The sequence below is a fragment of the Vulpes vulpes genome, chromosome 13, assembly GCF_048418805.1.
Source record: "Vulpes vulpes isolate BD-2025 chromosome 13, VulVul3, whole genome shotgun sequence".
Lineage (NCBI taxonomy): Eukaryota > Metazoa > Chordata > Mammalia > Carnivora > Canidae > Vulpes > Vulpes vulpes.
The window spans coordinates 102,562,487-102,583,813 of NC_132792.1; the positions used below are offsets into that span (position 1 = coordinate 102,562,487).

The following is a 21,327-nucleotide window of genomic DNA, read 5'->3' on the forward strand; positions in this document are numbered from 1 at the left end:
AGACTCTACTCAAGATCTACTGCGTCTGGAAGTGGACCCTGAAATGTATGGTCATCTAATATTCGATAAAGGAGGAAAGACTATCCATTGGAAGAAAGACAGTCTCTTCAATAAATGGTGCTGGGAAAATTGGACATCCACATGCAGAAGAATGAAACTGGACCACTCTCTTTCACCATACACAAAGATAAACTCAAAATGGATGAGAGATCTAAACGTGAGACAAGAGTCCATCAAAATCATAGAAGAGAACACAGGCAACACCCTCTTTGAACTCGGCCACAGTAACTTCTTGCAAGATACATCCACAAAGGCAAAAGAAACAAAAGCAAAAATGAACTATTGGGACTTCATCAAGATAAGAAGCTTTTGCACAGCAAAGGATACAGTCAACAAAACTAAAAGACAACCTACAGAATGGGAGAAGATATTTGCAAATGACATATCAGATATATTTTTTTTTAATTTTATTTATTTATGATAGGCACACAGTGAGAGAGAGAGAAGCAGAGACATAGGCAGAGGGAGAAGCAGGCTCCATGCACCGGGAGCCCGACGTGGGATTCGATCCCGGGTCTCCAGGATCACGCCCCGGGCCAAAGGCAGGCGCCAAACCGTTGCGCCACCCAGGGATCCCGACATATCAGATAAAAGGCTAGTTTCCAAAATCTATAAAGATCTATTAAACTCAACACCAAAGAAACAAACAATCCAATCATGAAATGGGCAAAAGTCATGAAGAGAAATCTCACAGAGGAAGACATGGACATGGCCAACACGCACATGAGAAAATGCTCTGCATCACTTGCCATCAGGGAAATACAAATCAAAACCACAATGAGATACCACCTCACACCAGTGAGAATGGGGAAAATTAACAAGGCAGGAAACAACAAATGTTGGAGAGGATGCGGAGAAAAGGGAACCCTCTTACACTGTTGGTGGGAATGTGAACTGGTGCAGCCACTCTGGAAAACTGTGTGGAGGTTCCTCAAAGAGTTAAAAATAGACCTGCCCTACGACCCAGCAATTGCACTGTTGGGGATTTACCCCAAAGATTCAGATGCAATGAAACGTCGGGACACCTGCACCCCGATGTTTCTATCAGCAATGGCCACAATAGCCAAACTGTGGAAGGAGCCTCGGTGTCCATCGAAAGATGAATGGATAAAGAAGATGTGGTTTATGTATACAATGGAATATTACTCAGCAATTAGAAACGACAAATACCCACCATTTGCTTCAACGTGGATGGAACTGGAGGGTATTATGCTGAGTGAAATAAGTCAATCGGAGAAGGACAAACAGTGTATGTTCTCATTCATTTGGGGAATATGAATAATAGTGAAAGGGAATATAAAGGAAGGGAAAAGAAATGTTGGGAAATATCAGGAAGGGAGACAGAACATAAAGACTCCTAACTCGGGGAAAGGAACTAGGGGTGGTGGAAGGGGAGGAGGGCGGGTGTTGGAGGGGAATGGGTGACGGGCACTGAGGTGGACACTTGACGGGATGAGCACTGGGTGTTTTTCTGTATGTTGGTAAATTGAACACCAATAAAAATTAATTAAAAAAAAAAAAAAAGATCTACTGCGTCTGAACTCTAAAGGCAGAGCACAATAACCTGTATTTTAAAAGACTATCCAAAGGGGTGGGAGGATGGGGTAACTGGGTGATGGGCATTAAGGAAGACATATGATGTAATAAACACTGGGTATTATAGAAGACCGGTGAATCACTGACCTCTACTTCTGAAACTAATAATATACTCTATGTTAATTAATTGAATTTAAATTAAAAATATGTAAAATAAATAATTTTTAAAAATTAAAAATAAATGAATAAAAGAATATCCAGCTGATTCTGACTTATCCCAAAATTTGAGAACCACGGCCTTACATGACATTGAAAGATGGCTCATTTTATTATAGATATGCAATATCAACAATTTACCAACAATAAACTGAAAAAAACTCCTACAAATATGATGGGCAAAGGCTAGTTTCCTCAATAAAGAATACCCATGTAGAGAGATAAAAAACACATTTAGAACTGGGTACTTTAGAACCCAGGGACAAACAAATAATTCAAAAGAATATTTATTTAAAATTTTAATTATATAAAAATCAACATACAAGCTTATATGTAAATAGTATGCTTAAAATGAGGGGCTACAAAAAAAAATGCCAAAATAATAGCCCTATGGCTTCTGAATGATTATAGTGGCCTTTTCAATGAGGATGTACTATCTTCATAATTTTGAAAAAAATATGTTTTTAAAATGCATTATCTTGCTTGCTATCTCATATGCACAAAACTTAAAGACAAAATGGTAAAACTGTTAGAAGGAAGTAAGACTATTTGTATGGCCTTCGAGTAATAAAGAAAGCTTTCTTAAGACAGAAAAAGAAAAACTTTAAATAATCTGATTGATACACTTGAAAATGTCATAACTTTAAATGTCCATAAAATAAAAGATTCCATGAAGAAAATGAAAAGACAAGCCAGGGACTATGAAAAGCCATTATACCACATATAGCAACCAATAGGTCACTGTTGGAATACATGTAAAGAATTGTAATCAATATGAAAATCTAATTACCCAATATGAAATTGATAAAGCACACAACTGAGTCACAGGAGAAAATATTCAAAATTACAAACACATCAAAAGTTACTCAACATCTGCGTGGCTTAGTCAGTTAACTGTCCTGACTCTTGATTTCAGCTCAGGTCATGATCTCAGGGTCTTGAGTTGAGCTCTGCATGGGCTCCATGTTTGGAGTCTGCTAGAGATTCTCTCTCTCCCTCTCCCCTTACTCCTCCCCCTACTCATGCGTGCTCTCTCTCTAAAATAAACAAATAAATATTTAAAAAAAAAAACATTGACTCAAACCCACTAGTAATGAGAACAGTGAAAATTCAAACAATGAGATTTTTTTTATTTAATATATTAGAAAAGTCCATCCACATCAAAATGATATATTCATGGGATGCCTGGGTGGCTCAGCAGTTGAGCACCTGCCTTCAGCTCAGGCCGTGATCCCTGATACCCAGGGATCAAGTCCTGCATTGGGCTCCCTCCAGGGAGCCTGCTTCTCCCTCTCCCTGTGTCTCTGCCTCTCTCTCTCTGCATCTCTCATGAAAAAATAAAATCTTAAAAAAAAAAAAAATACTGGTCCGGCTGCTTTGGTACAAAAGCAAGCAAGCCTATGTAGCAACTCCAATTCTAGGCTGCACCGTATGCAGAGAACTCCGGACTATGCTGCTCCCTATAGCACTATCACATGATAGCAAAAAAGTGGAAATAGCCTAAATTTCCATCAGCAGGGAAACAGGTAAATGAAATGTGGTACATTTATTCAAAGATGTACTTTATGGTAGTTAAGGAAAATAAATGGATCTATGTGTATCAACATGGATAGTTCTTTAAAAATTAAGCAAGCAAATTATAGAAAGAATTGCAATTTTAAGACCATTTATAAAAATTCCTAAAACCTTTGAAATATAATAATTTTCTATCTAACCATCTATTTATGTAAAAAATAATATCTTGTAATAATACAAATTAAACTCACAATATAGGTTACTACTGGGCAAAGGATGAGCTTTTTCTTTAGCTTTTCAATCTCCCTCCCCCTCCAAAACATGCTTTGTCAAAAAAAGAACAATCAAGTAACATGCTACATAACATGAACATTAGCACCCACAGTAATGATCTGGGTGTAGTGTGGTCAAACCATGTAGTTTTTATTACTTTATTATAACCCAAGCAAAGAGTTAAGCCAAAATTAGATGACACTTACGCATATAAGGCAGTTTTTCTGGGCAGGGTAGATATGGTGAATATGTGAAGTTTTCCGGAAGATATGTTGTTGTTTGAACAAGATAATCACTTGAATTATTGCCTTCAGGATAATCTTGGAAAGAGAGAAAAAAGTTACAACCCAAAAATTACTTTGTGCTTTGCTCCTCATATGAAATATGTCACTATCACTGTAAGAAGACCCACAATATGCAATCTGAAGAAGTACTTAAAAGCAATTATCTATAAAGAACCAGAGAAAAGCACATGCAGCTACTGTGGCTACTCTTCCACTCACCCATCACTGCTACTGAAAAGGACCCCTCAGCATGATTTCCCGAGGGAACTCGGGGACAAGTCTAGAGAGCCGACTGGCCTGATCTGTGCATACAGAGAGAGCAGGCTTATCTGTGACCATACAAGAACATCTGCTCCCATCCCTCCCCAGAATGAGCAAGATCAAAAGGGAATGTGAAGTACACCAGGGAAGCCTCTCCACTATCAATAGCCAAGGGCATCCTGGTCGACCACATAGCCAGAGCACTATGCTTCTAGTAAGCACTGAGCTGAGGGGTGGGAGCAATGTTTTCTCACCACCCCACACTTAAAAAACTGAGATTTACCCACTCAACTTATTTCCATAACACAGTCCATTTTAAATCTTCAAATTACTGGTTCTGAATTCATAGGCTGTAGTCCCTGGGGAGCCCTGAAGCTGTGTATTATATTAGGTCCATTATCTTTAGATATTGCAAGTTATACAGCATAGAGGGCACTGGTTAGAGCGCCACAGTCAAATGTGGAGTTCAAATCCTTGCTCCTGGGGCAGCCCAGGTGGCTCAGCGGTTTAGCACCGCCTTCAGCCCAGGGCCTGATCCTGGAGACCCAGGATCGAGTCCTGCGTCGGACTCCCTGCATGGAGCCTGCTTCTCCCTCTGCCTGTGTCTCTGGCTGCCTCTCTCTCTCATGAATAAATAAATAAAATCTTAAAAAAAAAAAAAAATCCTTGCTCCAACATGCATGAGCTTTGTGGTACAAGGCAAGACAACAGTTTCTCAACCATGCCTACCTAATGTAGCCATTTTCAGATTTCACTAAAAGAAATGCACAAATTGCTTAGAACAATCCCTGGCCCATATACATATTCAATGGCTGGAGCTATGAGTGACTGGTTTAGAGCTGTGCACAGGACTTAACCTGGGACATTCAGAACCTTAGGAATTTTGAACCTGGAACCAAAGGGATTATGTTTCAGCCCTTTCTGGAACAAGGTCCTAAGATGCAAGCCTGAGAACCATGACCTGTCGGTTTCCTCTATGGGAAAGGAAGCTAATCTAGGAAAATGAGAGTGATGTGCAGTAAGAGACAAGACCTGGAAACAGCTGATTAAACTAGTGTCTGTCTCCTGGATCGTAAACCATGTACCCACAGGAAATGAAGCTCTAGCAGACGCTTTAGGAAAATGCAAAGATATTCTTTCAATCTCCAGTAATCTACTCTGATGACAGTTATTCCTGTCTGAACTGGTCTGCATACAAACAGATAAGAGAACAGGCATATGACTTGAAAGAGAGGCCTGTTTGCCAGGAACCAGCAAGCAAAAGGCGAAAGGTAAAAATCATACGCCTGACTAAACTGTAAAAGCTAAATGCTCTCCCTAAGGAAAAATGTTAGAAATCTGGCAATTGAACATGAAGTACATGAGAAGAGTCAAAGAACACTAAACACCGACCTCGCATACCTTTTGCCTAACCTAGATATTCATCCTTCATCAAAATGGACTGGACGGCAGATGCCGCCTGGGCTCCAGGATGGCACTTCCAGTGAAGTGAGTCCCCCGCTCCCAGGCACACCTGCTGGAAGGGACCCTACACAGGCTGCCAGGCAGAGGGCAAGACATTCTGGTACCAAGAAGGAGACAGCAGCTGGACACAAAGGCCCAACTCCAGAGGACTGCATGGAAATTGCAGTTGTGAATTTGGCAGGGCATAGGGAAGGCTTTGAGATAAGTGTATTTATTGCCAGGAAACCCCAAGAGGATGAGTAGGGCCGAATGATGTACAACCGCCAAGGCCTATTCCAGGAAGTGGGAAAGTGGGAAAGCCCCAGTGACAGAATCCTCCCAGTAGCTCTCTCCAGAGAAGGCCTGGAAAGCGCTTCACAGGGAAAACCCTCCAAGCCAAAGCGGAGGGGCAGTCAGTGGACATCAACTGTTTTGTAATCCCAGGGACACATGAAGAGCATAAAGACCCCGCTAGGGGTCCATATTCTAGATGTCTTCCCTTTACATCTGAAAGATTTAAAGATACTGAACACAAAATAAGTGTAAGTCCATTGAAGTTCTGATTCTTTCCTTAAAATGCTTTTTAAAAATATATCTTTCGGGATCGGGTCCCGTGTCAGGCTCCCAGCATGGAGCCTGCTCCTCCCTCTGCCTGTGTCTCTGCCTCTCTCTCTCTGTGTGTGTGTCTCTCATGAATAAATAAATAAAATCTTAAAAAAATATATACATATATCTACATATAGATCAAATTTCAAGTTATTTTCAAAAAAATGTTCTGCATTTATGGGGACTCCTAATATACTAGGCAGCTACTATACCCCATGTATTTGTAGGAGCTAAAAACAGATGACAAATAAGGTTGTCCCTGGCCTTTATGTGTTCTGAAGATTCATTTTCTTATAATCCTGAGGCAGATAAACATGAACATTCTCAAAATCCTCAAGTATTTCTTAATGTCATGTAGTTAACTTTAGATAAGAGTGTTTTCTTATTTTGCATAATTTATTACTTCTTGTGATTAATGTTTGGGCCCCTTCTCTTAGTCACATGCTATGATTCTATAAATTTACATCCAACTCACAGAAATTGTAAGCTCTCTAGACATTTCTGCAAAACAAACTGTTAATAGTAGCTCCCCCTGGGGAGTCCAGTGGCAGGAAGAAGCCAGGAGGATTGTTTCACTTTTTATTTTAGTGCTAGAATGGCTGAGTCTTTCACAAAAGAACCTATGCATCACTTTGATCAGTTTTTAAAGGACCAAATTAAAGAACAAACAAACAAATCAAAAACCTTCAAAGATGTGGAATAGCAGTATATTCACTTCCTTTAAACACAAAGTTTGGAGCTAAATGTGTTATTCTTGGCCAAATCATTAAAAATGATAAGGATCAACTCACTGCCAGACTTACAGAAAAGTCTCTGCACTCCTTAGGTACTGTGTCCAAGGGTACTCATGTCATCCCAATGTATTATGTATAGGTCTACCCACCCACCCCCTCCCACTAGTCTGAATATCTCTTTTTTTTTTTTTTTAATCAAATTGCCTTTGATTTCCAGTATCTAACAAAGTAACTACAACCTGGTAAAAACTTACTGTAAATGAACACTTCACAACTGATAATACAGCCAACAGTAATTTAAGCTTTTGGAGACTATACTGTAATAAACCCACAAAATCATTATTCCCACAAAAGTGCTTAGGTCCATCAACTATAACCACTGCTTTCAAAAATCAGGAGCAGTTTTAAAAGGTTATGCATGATAGATGCATTTCAGACTGATCTACCACAACTGCTTTAAAATGTAGACATTATTTCATCTAATGAATGGATGGATGAAAACACAATGAGTTCTGCGTCCCCAGCCTTCTTCCTCTTTTCTAGAGCCAAACCTGAAGAAAAGAGAAACACAGAATGAAAACTGCTGGACAGGTCCCCTCCTCAGCTCTCACTGGACCTCATCACTTATGGGCAAAGAAAAATAGCACCAAATTAGACTCTCAAGGACTTTGTTTTTCCTGCAAAAGGCAGCTTAAAATAGGTACAGACTCAATGAAAATTTTAGTCTGTTTACCCCCAGCTTGTTGTGTCAATCTGGCACGCCTGAGGACTTCAGACCACGCATCCAATCAAATGAGGAAGTGTGCTCAGTTATTTCTAACAAACCTACCAGTTCTAACATTGCATGACCCTTATCATCTGCTTTGGTAATTATTCACTGATTACATCTTGTTTCCTTAATTTGACTAACTCCACAGCTATAAGGCAAAGCATCATTTGATTATGAGAGTATGTGATTTCTTTGCAAAAATATTATATATAGTATTTACTTACATTGGGTGCTTCATAAAGTCAGGTACAAGGTTAAATGCCCCTTTTTGAAATCAAAAAATGTATGTAGAAATATCACAATCTATTTGCCATCAAGTGTTAAATTTTAAATGAGCCAATACATGTTAAGCAATTCTCTCCTGGAGTTCAATTAGCTTTTACTACACCTTATTGGCCGTTATCTCCTTGTTGGCAGATTATATAAGTCTGTGCAGAAATAAACAACTGCCTTATAAGTAACCATATACGCTTCCATCTCTCCCAAAAGCGTAGAGATCCTCATATAAAGGGAGGATGTTTTTCTTAATGCTGTGTCTCCAAGTATCCAGGTAAGTATACTAACCACATGAATTGTTCAATACACATGAACATGGCAGAGTCATACGGTTGCATACTCAAACTCCATTTTCCTTCTCTCCTTAGGTAACAGAACCCCAATTTCATTCAAAACACCAGTGTATCCAGCTCAAAGACTGTAATTTACAGTGCCTATAATAAAATCCTGGCCAGTGGGATGTAAGCAGAAGTACCACATGAAACTTCTGAGAAGTCTCCTTAAAAGGGTCCCTCTGTTCTTCTTCCCTCTTCCATTCATGGAGTCCCACAACAACCTTATAAGAATATAGAACTCCATGACTGAGCAGAAGATGTAAGGCATGTGAAGACCTTCTCCATCACAGCCTCAGATACCCAAGTTTCAGACCCTTCTACAGAGGAACATAAAACCTCATGTGCTTAAGCCACTGCAGCCATGTCACTCTTACAACCAAACCCAACTTCTAGCTGATACAATGACTGACTGTTTCCTGAGAATAGCTTTACCACCAGTAAAGGAGCCATGTGAAAAGTTTTCACAGGTTCATAAAAGTAAGCCAAATCTAATCAAAGTAGGCAGTGGTTGTTCAGTCAGTATTGAAACCATGAGTTGCTAAGGGGAAAAGAGGATTTCCCTTTTTCTTGTCTTCCAGTTGTGGGGTGTAGATAGTGGGAGGGAGTTTGTTTTCACCAGTAATCAATTCTCCTAATCAAGCTCAGCTGAGTTCCCACATAAAACTTATTCATGCCCCAGGAAAAGAACCCGATTATGCACAGATGTCCAGCACTTTCTTATATGAATATAGTAACCTAAAGATGCTGAGTATTTCTGTTCAGCTGACTGAACTTTTAATGAACACTTTCACAATCAACTTATTCAACCAGGACAAGTCCTAAAGAAGCTTTTATAACATTTAAACTGCTCCTAACATTGACCTACTATTCAGAAGACCAATGAAAGCAGAAAACCAGTTAATGAATTTTACAATACTATTTTAACAATACTATTGTTAAATAGATTTTAACAATACTATTAAAATATGGTACAATGACAGTCTTTCCAAAAGAAATTTCTTCCAAGTTAAAGAGGAAAAAATGTGTTTTGATTTGTGGCATCATAAAACAAATCAGGCAAATGACTAGAATAGATTTTGCAGAATCATATGTGAAATTAAGAATCAATATGACACAGTCTTGAATTTTTAGAGGGGTAAAACTGTTCCTCACCTTAACATACATTTTAAGAAAGAATATCTGTGGCTGACAGATAGGGACTTCCTATTAACAGTGAGTGAGTGAGTGAGTGAGTGAGTGAGTGAGTGAGTGAGTGGGTGAGTGAGTGTGTGTGTGTGTATCTGTTGTTTAAGGTGGTGTGATGGAGAACTGTTGACACAAATGAAATCTTTAACTGTTTAAAATGAGAATATAGAGGACAGGACAAGTGAACAATCAGTTACTTGAAACCTTTAAGTAACATCTAATAACACTTCAGGAGACACTACAGAAACACTGCCACATGGGAGCCTAACCATTCTTCCATAATAGTTAAATCTATTTATATCAATGCTACCTTAATTAAATCACTACATTGGCTTATTTACTTGGTTTTAACTTCATGTAATTCTGATGGACATTCTACTTCCAAATAATATTTTTAAAAGACAAGAGCAGCTACAGATTTCTACTTTTATATAATTTCTCCTTAAGCCCCTTAAAAAGGCCATAAAATTATTAAGAATCTTCTATAATTAAAAACAATAGGTATTTTCTAAACATAGTAGGAAAAGCATTTTAGGAGTTAGAATGGGTATAAAGACAGCAGAATGACTAATGTGGATAAATTATTCTTTTTGTAGGTTAATTTTTCTTAACTATGATAGGTGAATTGAAAAAGCACAAGCTGCTTTTTGTATTTTGTTTATGTTTCCAAGAATTAACTTTCTAAAAAGGAATTAACTTAAGCATCTTTGTACAAATACCCCATCACCTCTGTGAGAACACCTTTATATATCCTACATATCCTAAAACATGTGACAGCCTCGGCACAAACAATAATAGAATCTCCCAATACACTCAATCGGAGATACCTTCATTTTTACCAGGAGTTATTTGGAAGCAAAACCAGGGCTTGAGAGATGTGATTTAGCTCTTTTGACTACAAAGGTAAGAAAGAGAAACACAGCATGATTAAGAAACAAGCAATCTTACCTGTACCATTGAGGGTAGTGTTTTTATTCGTGTATAGTCTGATCATATGTCCTATTGTTTTCACATTTTCTCTCAACATTATTCCTCGAGCTTGTACCATAAAGAGATATGTGTTAGCTACAAAAGAAAAGAGATGAAATACCATGACTCAGTAAAGCCTTTTTTTTTAATTTAATAAAATAATATTCATAATGGAGAACTGCCTAATAAACCCAACTGGCTCAATTAGCATGGCCAAACAGAAAAGAGAAATACAAAAGGACTATTTCTCATTATTAAAAACTTACAAAAACAGGGGTGCCTGGCTGGCTTAGTCAGTAGAGCACACAGCTCTTGATCTTGGGGTTGTAAGTTTGAGCCCCATGTTGGATGTGGATTTCTTAAAAAAAAAAAAATCGAAAGAAAGAAAGAAAGAAAGAAAGAAAGAAAGAAAGAAACCAAAAGAACTGCTTTTTTATTTTTTTTATTTTTATTTATTTATTTATTTTTTTTAGAACTGCTTTTTTAAAACAATAAAAATGAAAGACTCAGGTAGTAATATCCATCAAATAGAATGAGACTAAATGAATACCACAATGAATTTCTTTAACAATAAATGATTTTCTACTCTATAAATATACTTAGAAATTTCAAAAAGGCATATTATTGCAAATATGCAATCATATAGTATACTTTCTTTAATTCTATAGTAACTCCTTTGAACCAAAAACTCCACAAGGACAATGATTCCTTATCTAATAATAAATGTATCATATGGGACGCCTGGGTGGCTCAGCGGTAAAGCGCGCCTGTCTTCGGCTCAGGGCGTGATCCTGGAGTAGTGAGATCGAGTCCCACATCGGGCTCCCTGCATGGAGCCTGCCTCTCCCTCTGCCTATGTCTCTGCCTCTCTCTTTCTGTGTCTCTAATGAATAAATAAATAAAATCTTTTAAAATAAATAAATATATCATAATCCATCATAATATCTAGTATGAATACGAATCTTGCAATGGATCTTGTAAATTCTCAACGTGTTTGGGGAAGCAGGGTTAGAGGGCAGGATGACCTAGAATCAATATCTACTTTGGTAATTTCTCTCCACTGAGTTAATAACTTAGAACTTTTACACTCCCTTTCAGTCACAAATCTACCTACCAGGATTTTAAAAGCAAACAAAATTGAAATCAATGTGCATTTTCAAGTTGGTACATTTAATTCTTTGTGGTAAGTGCTTCAAAACTAGGCCCGTAATTTCTTGCTTTGGGAGAAACTAGTAAATTGACAAAGATGACAAAAATCTCTGCCTTTTAAGATGCCAGGACTCCTCAGAGAAGCATAGAAGTAATCAAAAGATCCTTTCTCGGTCCTAATTCTGTGAGCATAATGCACAACTGGACAACTCACTGAATCTCAGTTTCCTCACCTAAAAAAGGTAGTATTGCATTAGATGTTCTCTAAAGCCCTTCGTACTCTCAATTCTCCAAGCACACAGCCAAAAAATCATAAACTCCATTCATTCAAGAGGAGGAGGATCATTTTCATAGCAAAACCAAAAAACTGCTAGGCTCAGTTAATGACTCTTCCAATTTTAAAATAAGCTGCCTCTGAACATTGCAAGGACACTCGAAAAATGAATGCCAAATTTAAAAATCTTAAATGCCAACTAATTTTCTGGGCCCTGCTCTACTTCTTTGAAATGGTACAGAGAGATGAGCAAAATGTGATGTTTACTACTTCCTTCCTTTTAAAAAAAAAGATTTATTTGAGAGTGTGAGAGAGTATGTGTGTATGTGTGTGTGTGTGAGAGACAGAGTGAGTGTGTGTGGGGGGGAGCAGGAGGGGGCAAAAGGAGAAGGAGAAGAAGACTCCCCACCGAGCAGGGGAGGAATCTGAGATCCCAACCTGAGCTGAAGGCAGACACTTAACTGACTAAGCCACCCAGGCACCCCTCTCCTTTCCTATTTTTTATGTAATGTTAACCTCCTCAAAACACAAAAGGCAGAGTAAAATAACAAGTTTCCTCTTACCTTCAATCAATAAGAGAGAAAACAACAGAAATACAAGCTTCACACAAGTTTTACCTCAATCATTTTTAAGAGCCTGTCTACATCCTTTCAAGAAAGCAGTCCTATAATTAGATATAACTTGTTTAGGCTTGAATTATTACAGCCGCGGGTTTACAAATAGAAGTTTTTATTACATTTCTGCTCTTAAGTGGACTTTAAAAGAAAGAAGAGATGAAGTGAAAAATGAAAACGAAAAGAACAGCCCACCAAATACGTAGGAAAACATTCAATAAAAGCCAACTAACATTAGCAAAAACCGAGATCTAAAATTCAACTGAAATGATGCAGGGGAAACCGTCAAATTGAAAAATAATGCCAACTGGTTTACAACACCTTGGATCATTTAATCCTATAGTTATATATGAAATTTGTTATCCATGATATAATATCTTGTAACATTTGTTCTGCCCAAACCATAAAAAGGATCTGTCACGGGACAACAGAACTGAGCCCCTGGAAACGATACTGGCACAAGTAAGGATACGCTAGTTAAGAACGTATGTGTACTACCGCGTGTCCTGGAAATGCAACTTTTTAAAGCTGTATACCTTTTACTTTTAACACACCTACTCCTATAAGGAATGTTGTCTGACATCTTGAAGCCCAGTCAGCTTTAAGCGGCAAAGTAAAGGTCTGCTATAGAAAAGAATCAAAGTCAAATTATCCTAGAAACATCTAAAACATCAGGTAACAAACTTGTTAAGGAAAAAAAAAAATGATGACTTATGGCAACTGTGACAAAGGTGGATCATTTACCAAAAGAATGCATTTACTATTCATTAGATGGACGGAGAAAAAAATTAAGGAACAAAAAATTAAGGAACGCAAGACACCAAGCTCTCCGAATGGAAAATCTATTAGTTTATTTTAAATCATTTACAGCTAATTGAGTTACATTCCTTAGGTTAATGGTCCTCATGGGTTTAATCCCTAAAGATCAAAACCCATTAGGGAATGAAGCTGTTTTGTTTAAACAGAGTCGTTGTTAATGGAAAGAATGTGATGTGTCGAAGTATTTCAAGGCATGCTAAACCAGCATGAAAATTGTTCCAACTGTCTGATTTCTAAACACCCTAAACTGTTAACCCCACACTCAAATAACTATATGACTGCTAATTATCATTAATATAAAATGTAACATCTTATTGGCAAACCAGCAAGTTAAGAAGAAATCCTTGTCTGAAGTTTCTATTCCAAGTAGAAGAAATTGCTTTTCAGAAAAAAAATAAGGAAATCTCTCTCGTCTTTGCCCTTTGGTCTTGAGACAACTCAGAAATATACTGAAAACTACTACTGTTTAATTGAAATCAGGCCCTATTCTCTAATTTAATTTGCTATTTGCCTCTGCTTTGTGAGACATACATTTAATTTTCCAATTAGTTCTACCTTGGGGATAAGGGAAGGATACCTTCAACTTAAAAAAAAAAAAAACAACTTAAAACATCAAGAGTTAACAACAGCTTCTAGATATCCTACCCTGGGATTGTGAGGCCCAAGATTTATGAACTTGCCTCATTCCCCAGGTAAGAAAACTAAGGAATGCATTTGCTAGTACTGTGTCTCCCTATCCCTTTCCACATCCAGTTTTGTTCAGTGAAAAAAGTATTCCAGACAAGGAGAATGTGCCAGTGTGCACTGATCTAGAAAGGTTTCCGGAGCTTCGAAGGCCTCGACACAACATCCCCCTGGCCCAAGACCATGTTCTTAAACTCTATGATACACTGCCGCAGGTCCTCTGACTAAGAGTAATCCAGTAAAGAGCTGATGTTGAGAGGGACAGTATGTTGATTAGGTACATCGTAAGAGCAGGCCTGGACCTAAGACAAGAAATACAATTTGGGGTGACATTCTTATAATGGGGACTTGAGTGGTGAATTAGTGTAAGGAAAAATTATCCAGGAAAGGGAGAAGAAAGTGAAGTTCAGACATATGGAGAAAGACCACAAATAGGCTCACAAAGATAAAGGACCCTAAGATGAATCAGTCTGAGCTTGAACACAGTCAAGAAGAGGAAATGGTCAACCATATCAAATGTCACAGAAGCTAAGAAAAAAGACAAAAAATAATAGGTTAAAAAAATAAAACACTAATATTTGGTGCATTCTCTTTGCCAGGCATCCTTCAAAGGGTTTTACATATATGAATCTAGTTAATCCTTATAAGCAACCCTATAATGGTGGGTACTAACATTATTCCCATTTTACAAATAAAGAAACTGAAGTACAGAGTTAAGTAACTTGCTCAAGGTCACAAAGTTATTAGCTTGTGTTGGAGCCAGAATTCAAGCCCCAGCAGGGTGTCCCCAAGCAGTCTAGCTCTTCACCACCACACTATGTAGCCTCTTAAAAATGCCATTAGTAGGATCACTGCCATCTTTAAAAGAAGAGTTTCTGGAAAGCAATGGAAACAAAAAGCCAATAGGAAAGAGTAAAGTGGATAGTAACAAGTAAAAGCAAGTTTCAGAAAAGAGAAGTGAGGGCAAGGTCAGGGGAAGTTTTGTTTTGTTTTGTTTTTTTAAGACAGGAGAAACTTGAGCATGACTGTGGCCTAATGAGAGGGAAGAAAGAGAAAATTTAAATTTAAGGCACTAAAAGAAATAAGAGGAAGGATGGAAAAGAACATTTCCACTGAGGGGACAGTGTAAGCAGAGGCTCTGGGGTGCCCAGGTGCATACCCAGGAATAAACAAACGAGTTTGGCGACAATGAAAAATAATTTGTAAGGATCGAAGTGATGGACGGTGTGAAAAAAAAACAGAAGAAGGGAGAAGACTCCAGGTCACTGTGAAAATGAGAAGTAACGTTAACAACAGTGAGAAAATACCAGAAGTACTAAAGTACTAACCAGAAGTAAGGTTAGAAAGACAATGGTCTGGAGAAGTGTAAAGGAGAACAGGTCACAACTACAAGGACTTAGCATGGCCAGACAAGTGAGCGACCAGGCTACCTGATGGCCACCAACAGGGACTTAGTGGGGGACAAGGTGGAGAAGGAACATTCTGAATTGAGTACAAGCATACCTCATAGACATTGCAGGTTCTGCTGCAGACCACCACAATAGAACAAATATTACAATAAACCAAGTCAAATAAATGTTTTCATTTTCCATATAAAAGTTTACACTACAGTCTTTAAGTGTGCAACAGCATTATGTTTTAAAAAGCAATCTCCATTATCTTTTTTTAAATGATTTTATCTATTTATTCATGAGACACACAGAGAGTGGCAGAGACATAGGCAGAGGAAGAAGCAGGTTCCCTCTGGGAAGCCTGATGTGGGACTTGATCCCTGGACCCCAGGATCATCACCTGAGCCAAAGGCAGACACTCAACCACTGAGCCACCCAGGTGTCCCAAGCAATGTACATATATCATAATTTAAAAATACTTTATTGCCAAAAAATCTTAAGTATCATCTGAGCTTTCAGCAAGTAATAACCTTTTTGCTGACAGAGGGTCTTGCCTCAATGTTGATGGCTGCTGACTGATCAGGGTGGTGATTGCTGATGGTGGAGTAACTGTGGCAATTTCTCAAAATAAGACAACAATGAAGTCTGCCACATCAAATGATTCTTCCTTCCATAAATGATTTCTTGGTAGCATGCTATACTGTTGATAGCATTTTACCCACAGTAGAACTTCTTTCCAAACTGGAAACCCTCCGCTATATTATCAACTAAGTTTATATCACACTCTAAGTCTTTTATTGCCATTTCAACCATCTTTACAGCATCTTCACCTGGAGTAGAAACCACCTCAAGAAACTACTTTCTTTGTTCATCCATAAGAAGCAACTCCTCATCCACTCAAGTTTTACCATGAGATGGCACCAGTTCAGTCACGTCTTCAGGCTCCACTTCTAATTCCAGTTCTTTTGCTATTCCTGCCACATCTGCAGTTAAGTCTTCCATGAAGTCTTGAACCCCTCAAAGTTCTCCATCAGAGCTGGAATCAACTTCTTCTTAACTCTTGGTAATGCTGGTATTTGGACCTCTTCCCATCATAAATGTTCTTAATGGCATCTAGAATGGTGAATCTTTTCCAGAAGGTTCTCAATTTACCTTGCACAGATCCATCAGAGGAATTACCACGTACAGCAGGTAGAGCTTTATGAAATGTATTTCTTAAATAAGACTTGAAAGTCAAAATGATTCTTTGACCCATGAGCCACAGGATGGATATTAACAGATATGAAAATACTAACCTCAGTATATGTCTCTATCAGAGTTCTTGAGTGACAAGGTACATTGTCAATGAGCAGTAATCTTTTCTAAGAAACATTTTTTTTTTCTAAGCAGTAGGTCTCAACAGTGGGCTTAAAATATTCAGTAAACCATGTTGTAAACAAATGTGCCCTCATCCGGGCTTTGTTGTTCCATTTCTAGGGCACAGGCAGAGTAGATTTAGCATAATTCCTCAGGGTCTTAGGATTTGAGGAATGGCAAATGAGCAATGGCTTCAACTTAAAGTCACCAGCTACATTAGCCCCTACCTGACAAGAGTCTACCTATCCTTTGAAGCTTTGAAACCAGGCACTGACCTCTCTTCTCTAGCTATAAAAGTCCTAGATGGCATTCTTCCAACAGAAAACTGTTTTGTCTACATTGGGAATCTGTTGTTTAGTGTAGCTGCCTTCATTAATTAACTAGACTTTCTGGATCCTTGCTACAGCTTCTACATCAGCACTTGCTGATTCCACCTTGCTCAGTCGTCTTATGGAGATAGCTTCTCTCTTCAAACCTCATGAACCACCTTCTGCTAGCTTCAGACTTTTCTCCTGAAGCTTCCTCACCTCTCTCAGCCTTCAGAAAATTGAAGACATTTAGGATCTTGCTCCTGATTAGGCTTTGGCTTCAGGGAACGTTGTGGCTGGTGTGATCTTCCAACCAAGCCACTAAAACTTTTTCCACTTCAGGAAAAGGTTTGTTTCACTTTCCTATCATTCATGTGTTCACTGGAGTAGCATTTTTAATTTCCTTCAAGAATCATTCCTCTGCATTCACACGTTGGCTAACTGTTTGATGCAAGACACCCAGCCTTCTACCTATCTTGGCTTTCAACATCCCTTCCCCATTAAACATAACTGTTTCTAGCTTTTGATTTAAAGTGAGCGACTACTCCTTTCAGTTAAACACTTAGAGGCCACTTTAGGATTATTAATTAGCCTAATTTCGATACTGTTGTGTCTCAAGAAATATAGGGAGGCCCAAGGAGGGGGAGACTGATGGGGAAAGGCCCATCAGCGAAGCAGTCAGAACACACACTTTTATCAATTAAATTTGCTATCTTATATGGGCACAGCTCCTAACACCCAGAACAATGACAACAGTAACATCAAAGAACACAGATGCCTATAGCAAATATAATAATGAAAAGGTTTGAAATATTATGACAGTTACCAAATGTGACACAAAGACATGAAGTGAGCAGATACTGGCAATAGTATCTGCTATAATGCCACCAAAAATGGTGGCAATAGATTTGCTTGAGGTAAGATTACCACAAACCTTCAATTTATTAAAAAAAAAAAAAAAAACCTCCTTATTGGCAAAGCATGATAAAGTGAAGCACAATAAAATGAGGTATGCCTGTACTAACTGCCAAAATCATACCAGGATGCAGAATGTTGGTGGACAGAGACTCCTAAAGCAAAGGAAGAGATACCTGGGTGGCTCAGTCAGTTAAGCATCCAACTCTTGGTTTCAACTCAGGTCATGATCTCAGGGTCATGAGATTCAGCCCCCACACTGGGCAGCGTCGGGCTCTGTGGACAGCACAGAGTCCACTTGGAATTCTTTCCCCCTCCCTCCATTCTGTCCCTCCCTGAGTGCTCTCTCTCTCTCAAATAAATAAATAAATAAATGAAATCTTTAAAATATACAGTACTGAGTACCTAAATTGGTCAGGCCCACTGCCATGTATGAATATATTTAAATACACATACACATAATTATATTTCATTTAATTCTTAAACCACCTGTATGTACAGCAGGTAGAATGGGGGCCTTCTAAAAAAATATGTGCACATCCTAATTCCCAGAAGCTGTGAAAATGTTATCTTATTTGGAAAAGGAGTCTTTGCAGATGTAATTAAGGATCTTGAGATGAGCAGATCATCCTGGATTATCTGGGTCTAAATCCAATGACAAATGCTCAGATAAGAAAATGGCAAGGGATATTTTACACACACACAGACACACACACACGCACACACACACACGAGAAAACAATGTAAAGATGGAGGCAGAGAATGGAGTGATGTGACCACAAGCCTAGGAAGGCAAGGAACGCCAACAGGCACTTGAAGCTGGAAGCAGCAAGGAAGGATCCCCCCTCGAGAGCCTCCAGAGGGACCACAGCCCCTGGCAACACTTGATTTCAGACTTCTGGCTTCCAGAACTATGAGATAATAAATTTCTGTTGTTTTAAGCCACTCAATGTGTGGTAATGTGTATGGTAGTCCTAGGAAACTAATACACCACCACGTAGTGTGGAATAATTTTTCTCCATTTGAAAGATCAGAAAACAAACTCAGGAATTGCATAGGTAGTATTAGGGATTCAAGGGCAGGTCTGAAAGTTTCTGAGGGGCAGCAATTTGGAAGAAGCAATGGTTCAAAGTCAGAGAGGGAGGGACCAAAAAAAGAGAGAAAAATTTTCAATGTAAAAAGTAATAAGGGAGTAAGAAAGAAGGGATAAGCCAGATTTCAACTAGTGCAAGGAGGGTTAGGAAATCAAAAGGGGCACTTAAATAGTTTTAAAATAGTTTCCCATATTATCTACAGAACATATAAGGAAATAACCAATGTGGAAAAAAGGAAAATACCACTTATATATGGCCCTGGACATTAGTACAGATACGTGAATTTCTAGGAACTCACAATAATCTTCTAAGTATCTGTTTCAGATGCTTAAAGGTTTTCTTCTTCCCACATCCAGCCCTTGTTCAAATAATTCCCAGAAATGACTCATCCAAGATGGTAAAGCTAAACATATTATCTCTGGTAATAATGTTGTAAACCCCAATTAGGCCAGACTATATATGAAATATTGTTCATACTTTGCTTAGGACCAAAGTACTGCTTGGGTTAAAAAAAAATTTGCAAATTTCTAGGCTGTGCCAAGCTGTAAAACAAATGATTCACTTTATGTCAAAGCACTATTTAAGCAAAGTATCTTACCTTGGTGACAATAAATCAAAGCCAGGTACGGGCTCAAGGAAATCTGTAGTGCAAATAATTACCAACCTATAATAACCTCCTCCCCATCTCTCAAGTGAGTCATGGGCTGACTAATGAATAAAGAGAATGAAAGAATTCTGCATTCAGAATCCCTTTTTATCAAGGAATAATGAATTCAATGATCATATACAGTATAGATCTATTTCAGATCTTGGCCAACAGCTACCACTTTGCTGACGCAGACACTAGAAATTAACAAGAAATTATTTAAAACTGGTACTTTTACCACTTCTACTCTGCAGTTTAGCAGTTTTAAGTTATTTCGGGAGATTATTTGTGTTTGAATACTGATCAAAATTAAATATGTTTAAATAAAATTGGACTTTTCCAACAGTCCTACTAAAGACATTCAAGGGTGGAGACTTGTGCTTGTTCAACAGATGTTTTACCGAATGCCTACCATTTGCCAAAGAGTACTAGAAACCAAGGTGTCAGGGGGGTTCCTTTGTAAAAACCAAAATCCTGAGGAAGCATAAAGTGCCTAAAACATCAGAAGTACTTTCAAAACAATCAGATCATCACTTCAGGCTAGTTTAAACTTAGTTGATAATTCTAAAAATAGACTCTGGACCTGGCAATATGAAAACACAAGATATTGATCTGCACTGTCATTTGTTAGTTGACTGTTACTCACTTAAGATAAACACATGCTTCTGTAAAGCAGGAGAGTAGGTTAAAGAGTTATGCATTATACCCTACACTGTAGAAAGGTAAAATTAAGAGGAAATGAGGGAACTGAGAAAGGAAGAATGCAGGCTATTAAATAGATTTTTTAAAGCCAATCAGTAAGGAAACTTAATGAAATTACAGACTAAAAGAACAAACCATAAACACAGCCAGGAAATATAAAATTGTTGAAAATTAATGATTTCAGAGTATACATAAGGTAAATGTGAAATGAATCTCTCTATTCACTTAAGAATTCTATCATGAGGAAAAAAAGTGGTATTTGAACTATATGTTTTACAATCATCCCCAATTTCCTTGTGTTTTCACAATTAAAATACCTTTTGAAATTTTAACTGACTTATTTTATGAAAGGAAAATGACTCTAAAACAAGCATGAGAGAAGGGGACACTGTGGGAAATGAATTCAAAGATTTCCAGAGCTAGGGGTACCTGGGTGGCTCAGTCGGTTGAGCAGAGGACTTGGTTTGGGCTCCAGTCATGATCTTATAGCTCCGGGGGCTCTGAGCAGAGTCTTCCCAAAACTTACTTTCTCCCTCTGCCCTTGTCCCCTATTCACACATGCATCTGTGTATGTGTGTGTGTGTGTGTGTGTGTGTGTGTGTGTGTATTCTAGCTCTCAAACAAATACAATCTTAAAAAAAGATTTCCAAAGCTAGAGCATATTTTCAAATCAATAAACAAAGCACCTTATAATTCTCTACCTTAGCTCTTGATCCAAATAAAAATAAAGTCCAATTTCTCTTCCTCTGAGTCAAACTGGAAATTGCGTAAGTCATAATTTCCAAGCTATTAACTTAATTATCAGCAATATATATAACATGGTTTCAGTAAAGTCACATTAACACTAACAAGTCTCAAATATTTAAAAATAAAACAAGACATAATATCTCAATCACAATGACAGGTTACAGTA

The 21,327-nt window shown here is 38.1% G+C and overlaps 1 protein-coding gene across 2 annotated transcripts in view; it reads right to left on the bottom strand.

Moving 5' to 3' along the window:
* Positions 1–21,327, bottom strand: part of B4GALT6 (beta-1,4-galactosyltransferase 6) — a 69,400-nt gene that overhangs the window by 35,711 nt on the left and 12,362 nt on the right. For both annotated transcript variants that reach the window (XM_025996920.2, XM_072732132.1), the window contains 2 exons: positions 10,442–10,558; positions 3,807–3,920 (listed from right to left, as the gene is read on the bottom strand). In XM_025996920.2, the coding sequence (XP_025852705.2) occupies positions 3,807–3,920; positions 10,442–10,558 (231 nt within the window). The remainder of the gene's footprint in view (positions 1–3,806; positions 3,921–10,441; positions 10,559–21,327) is intronic.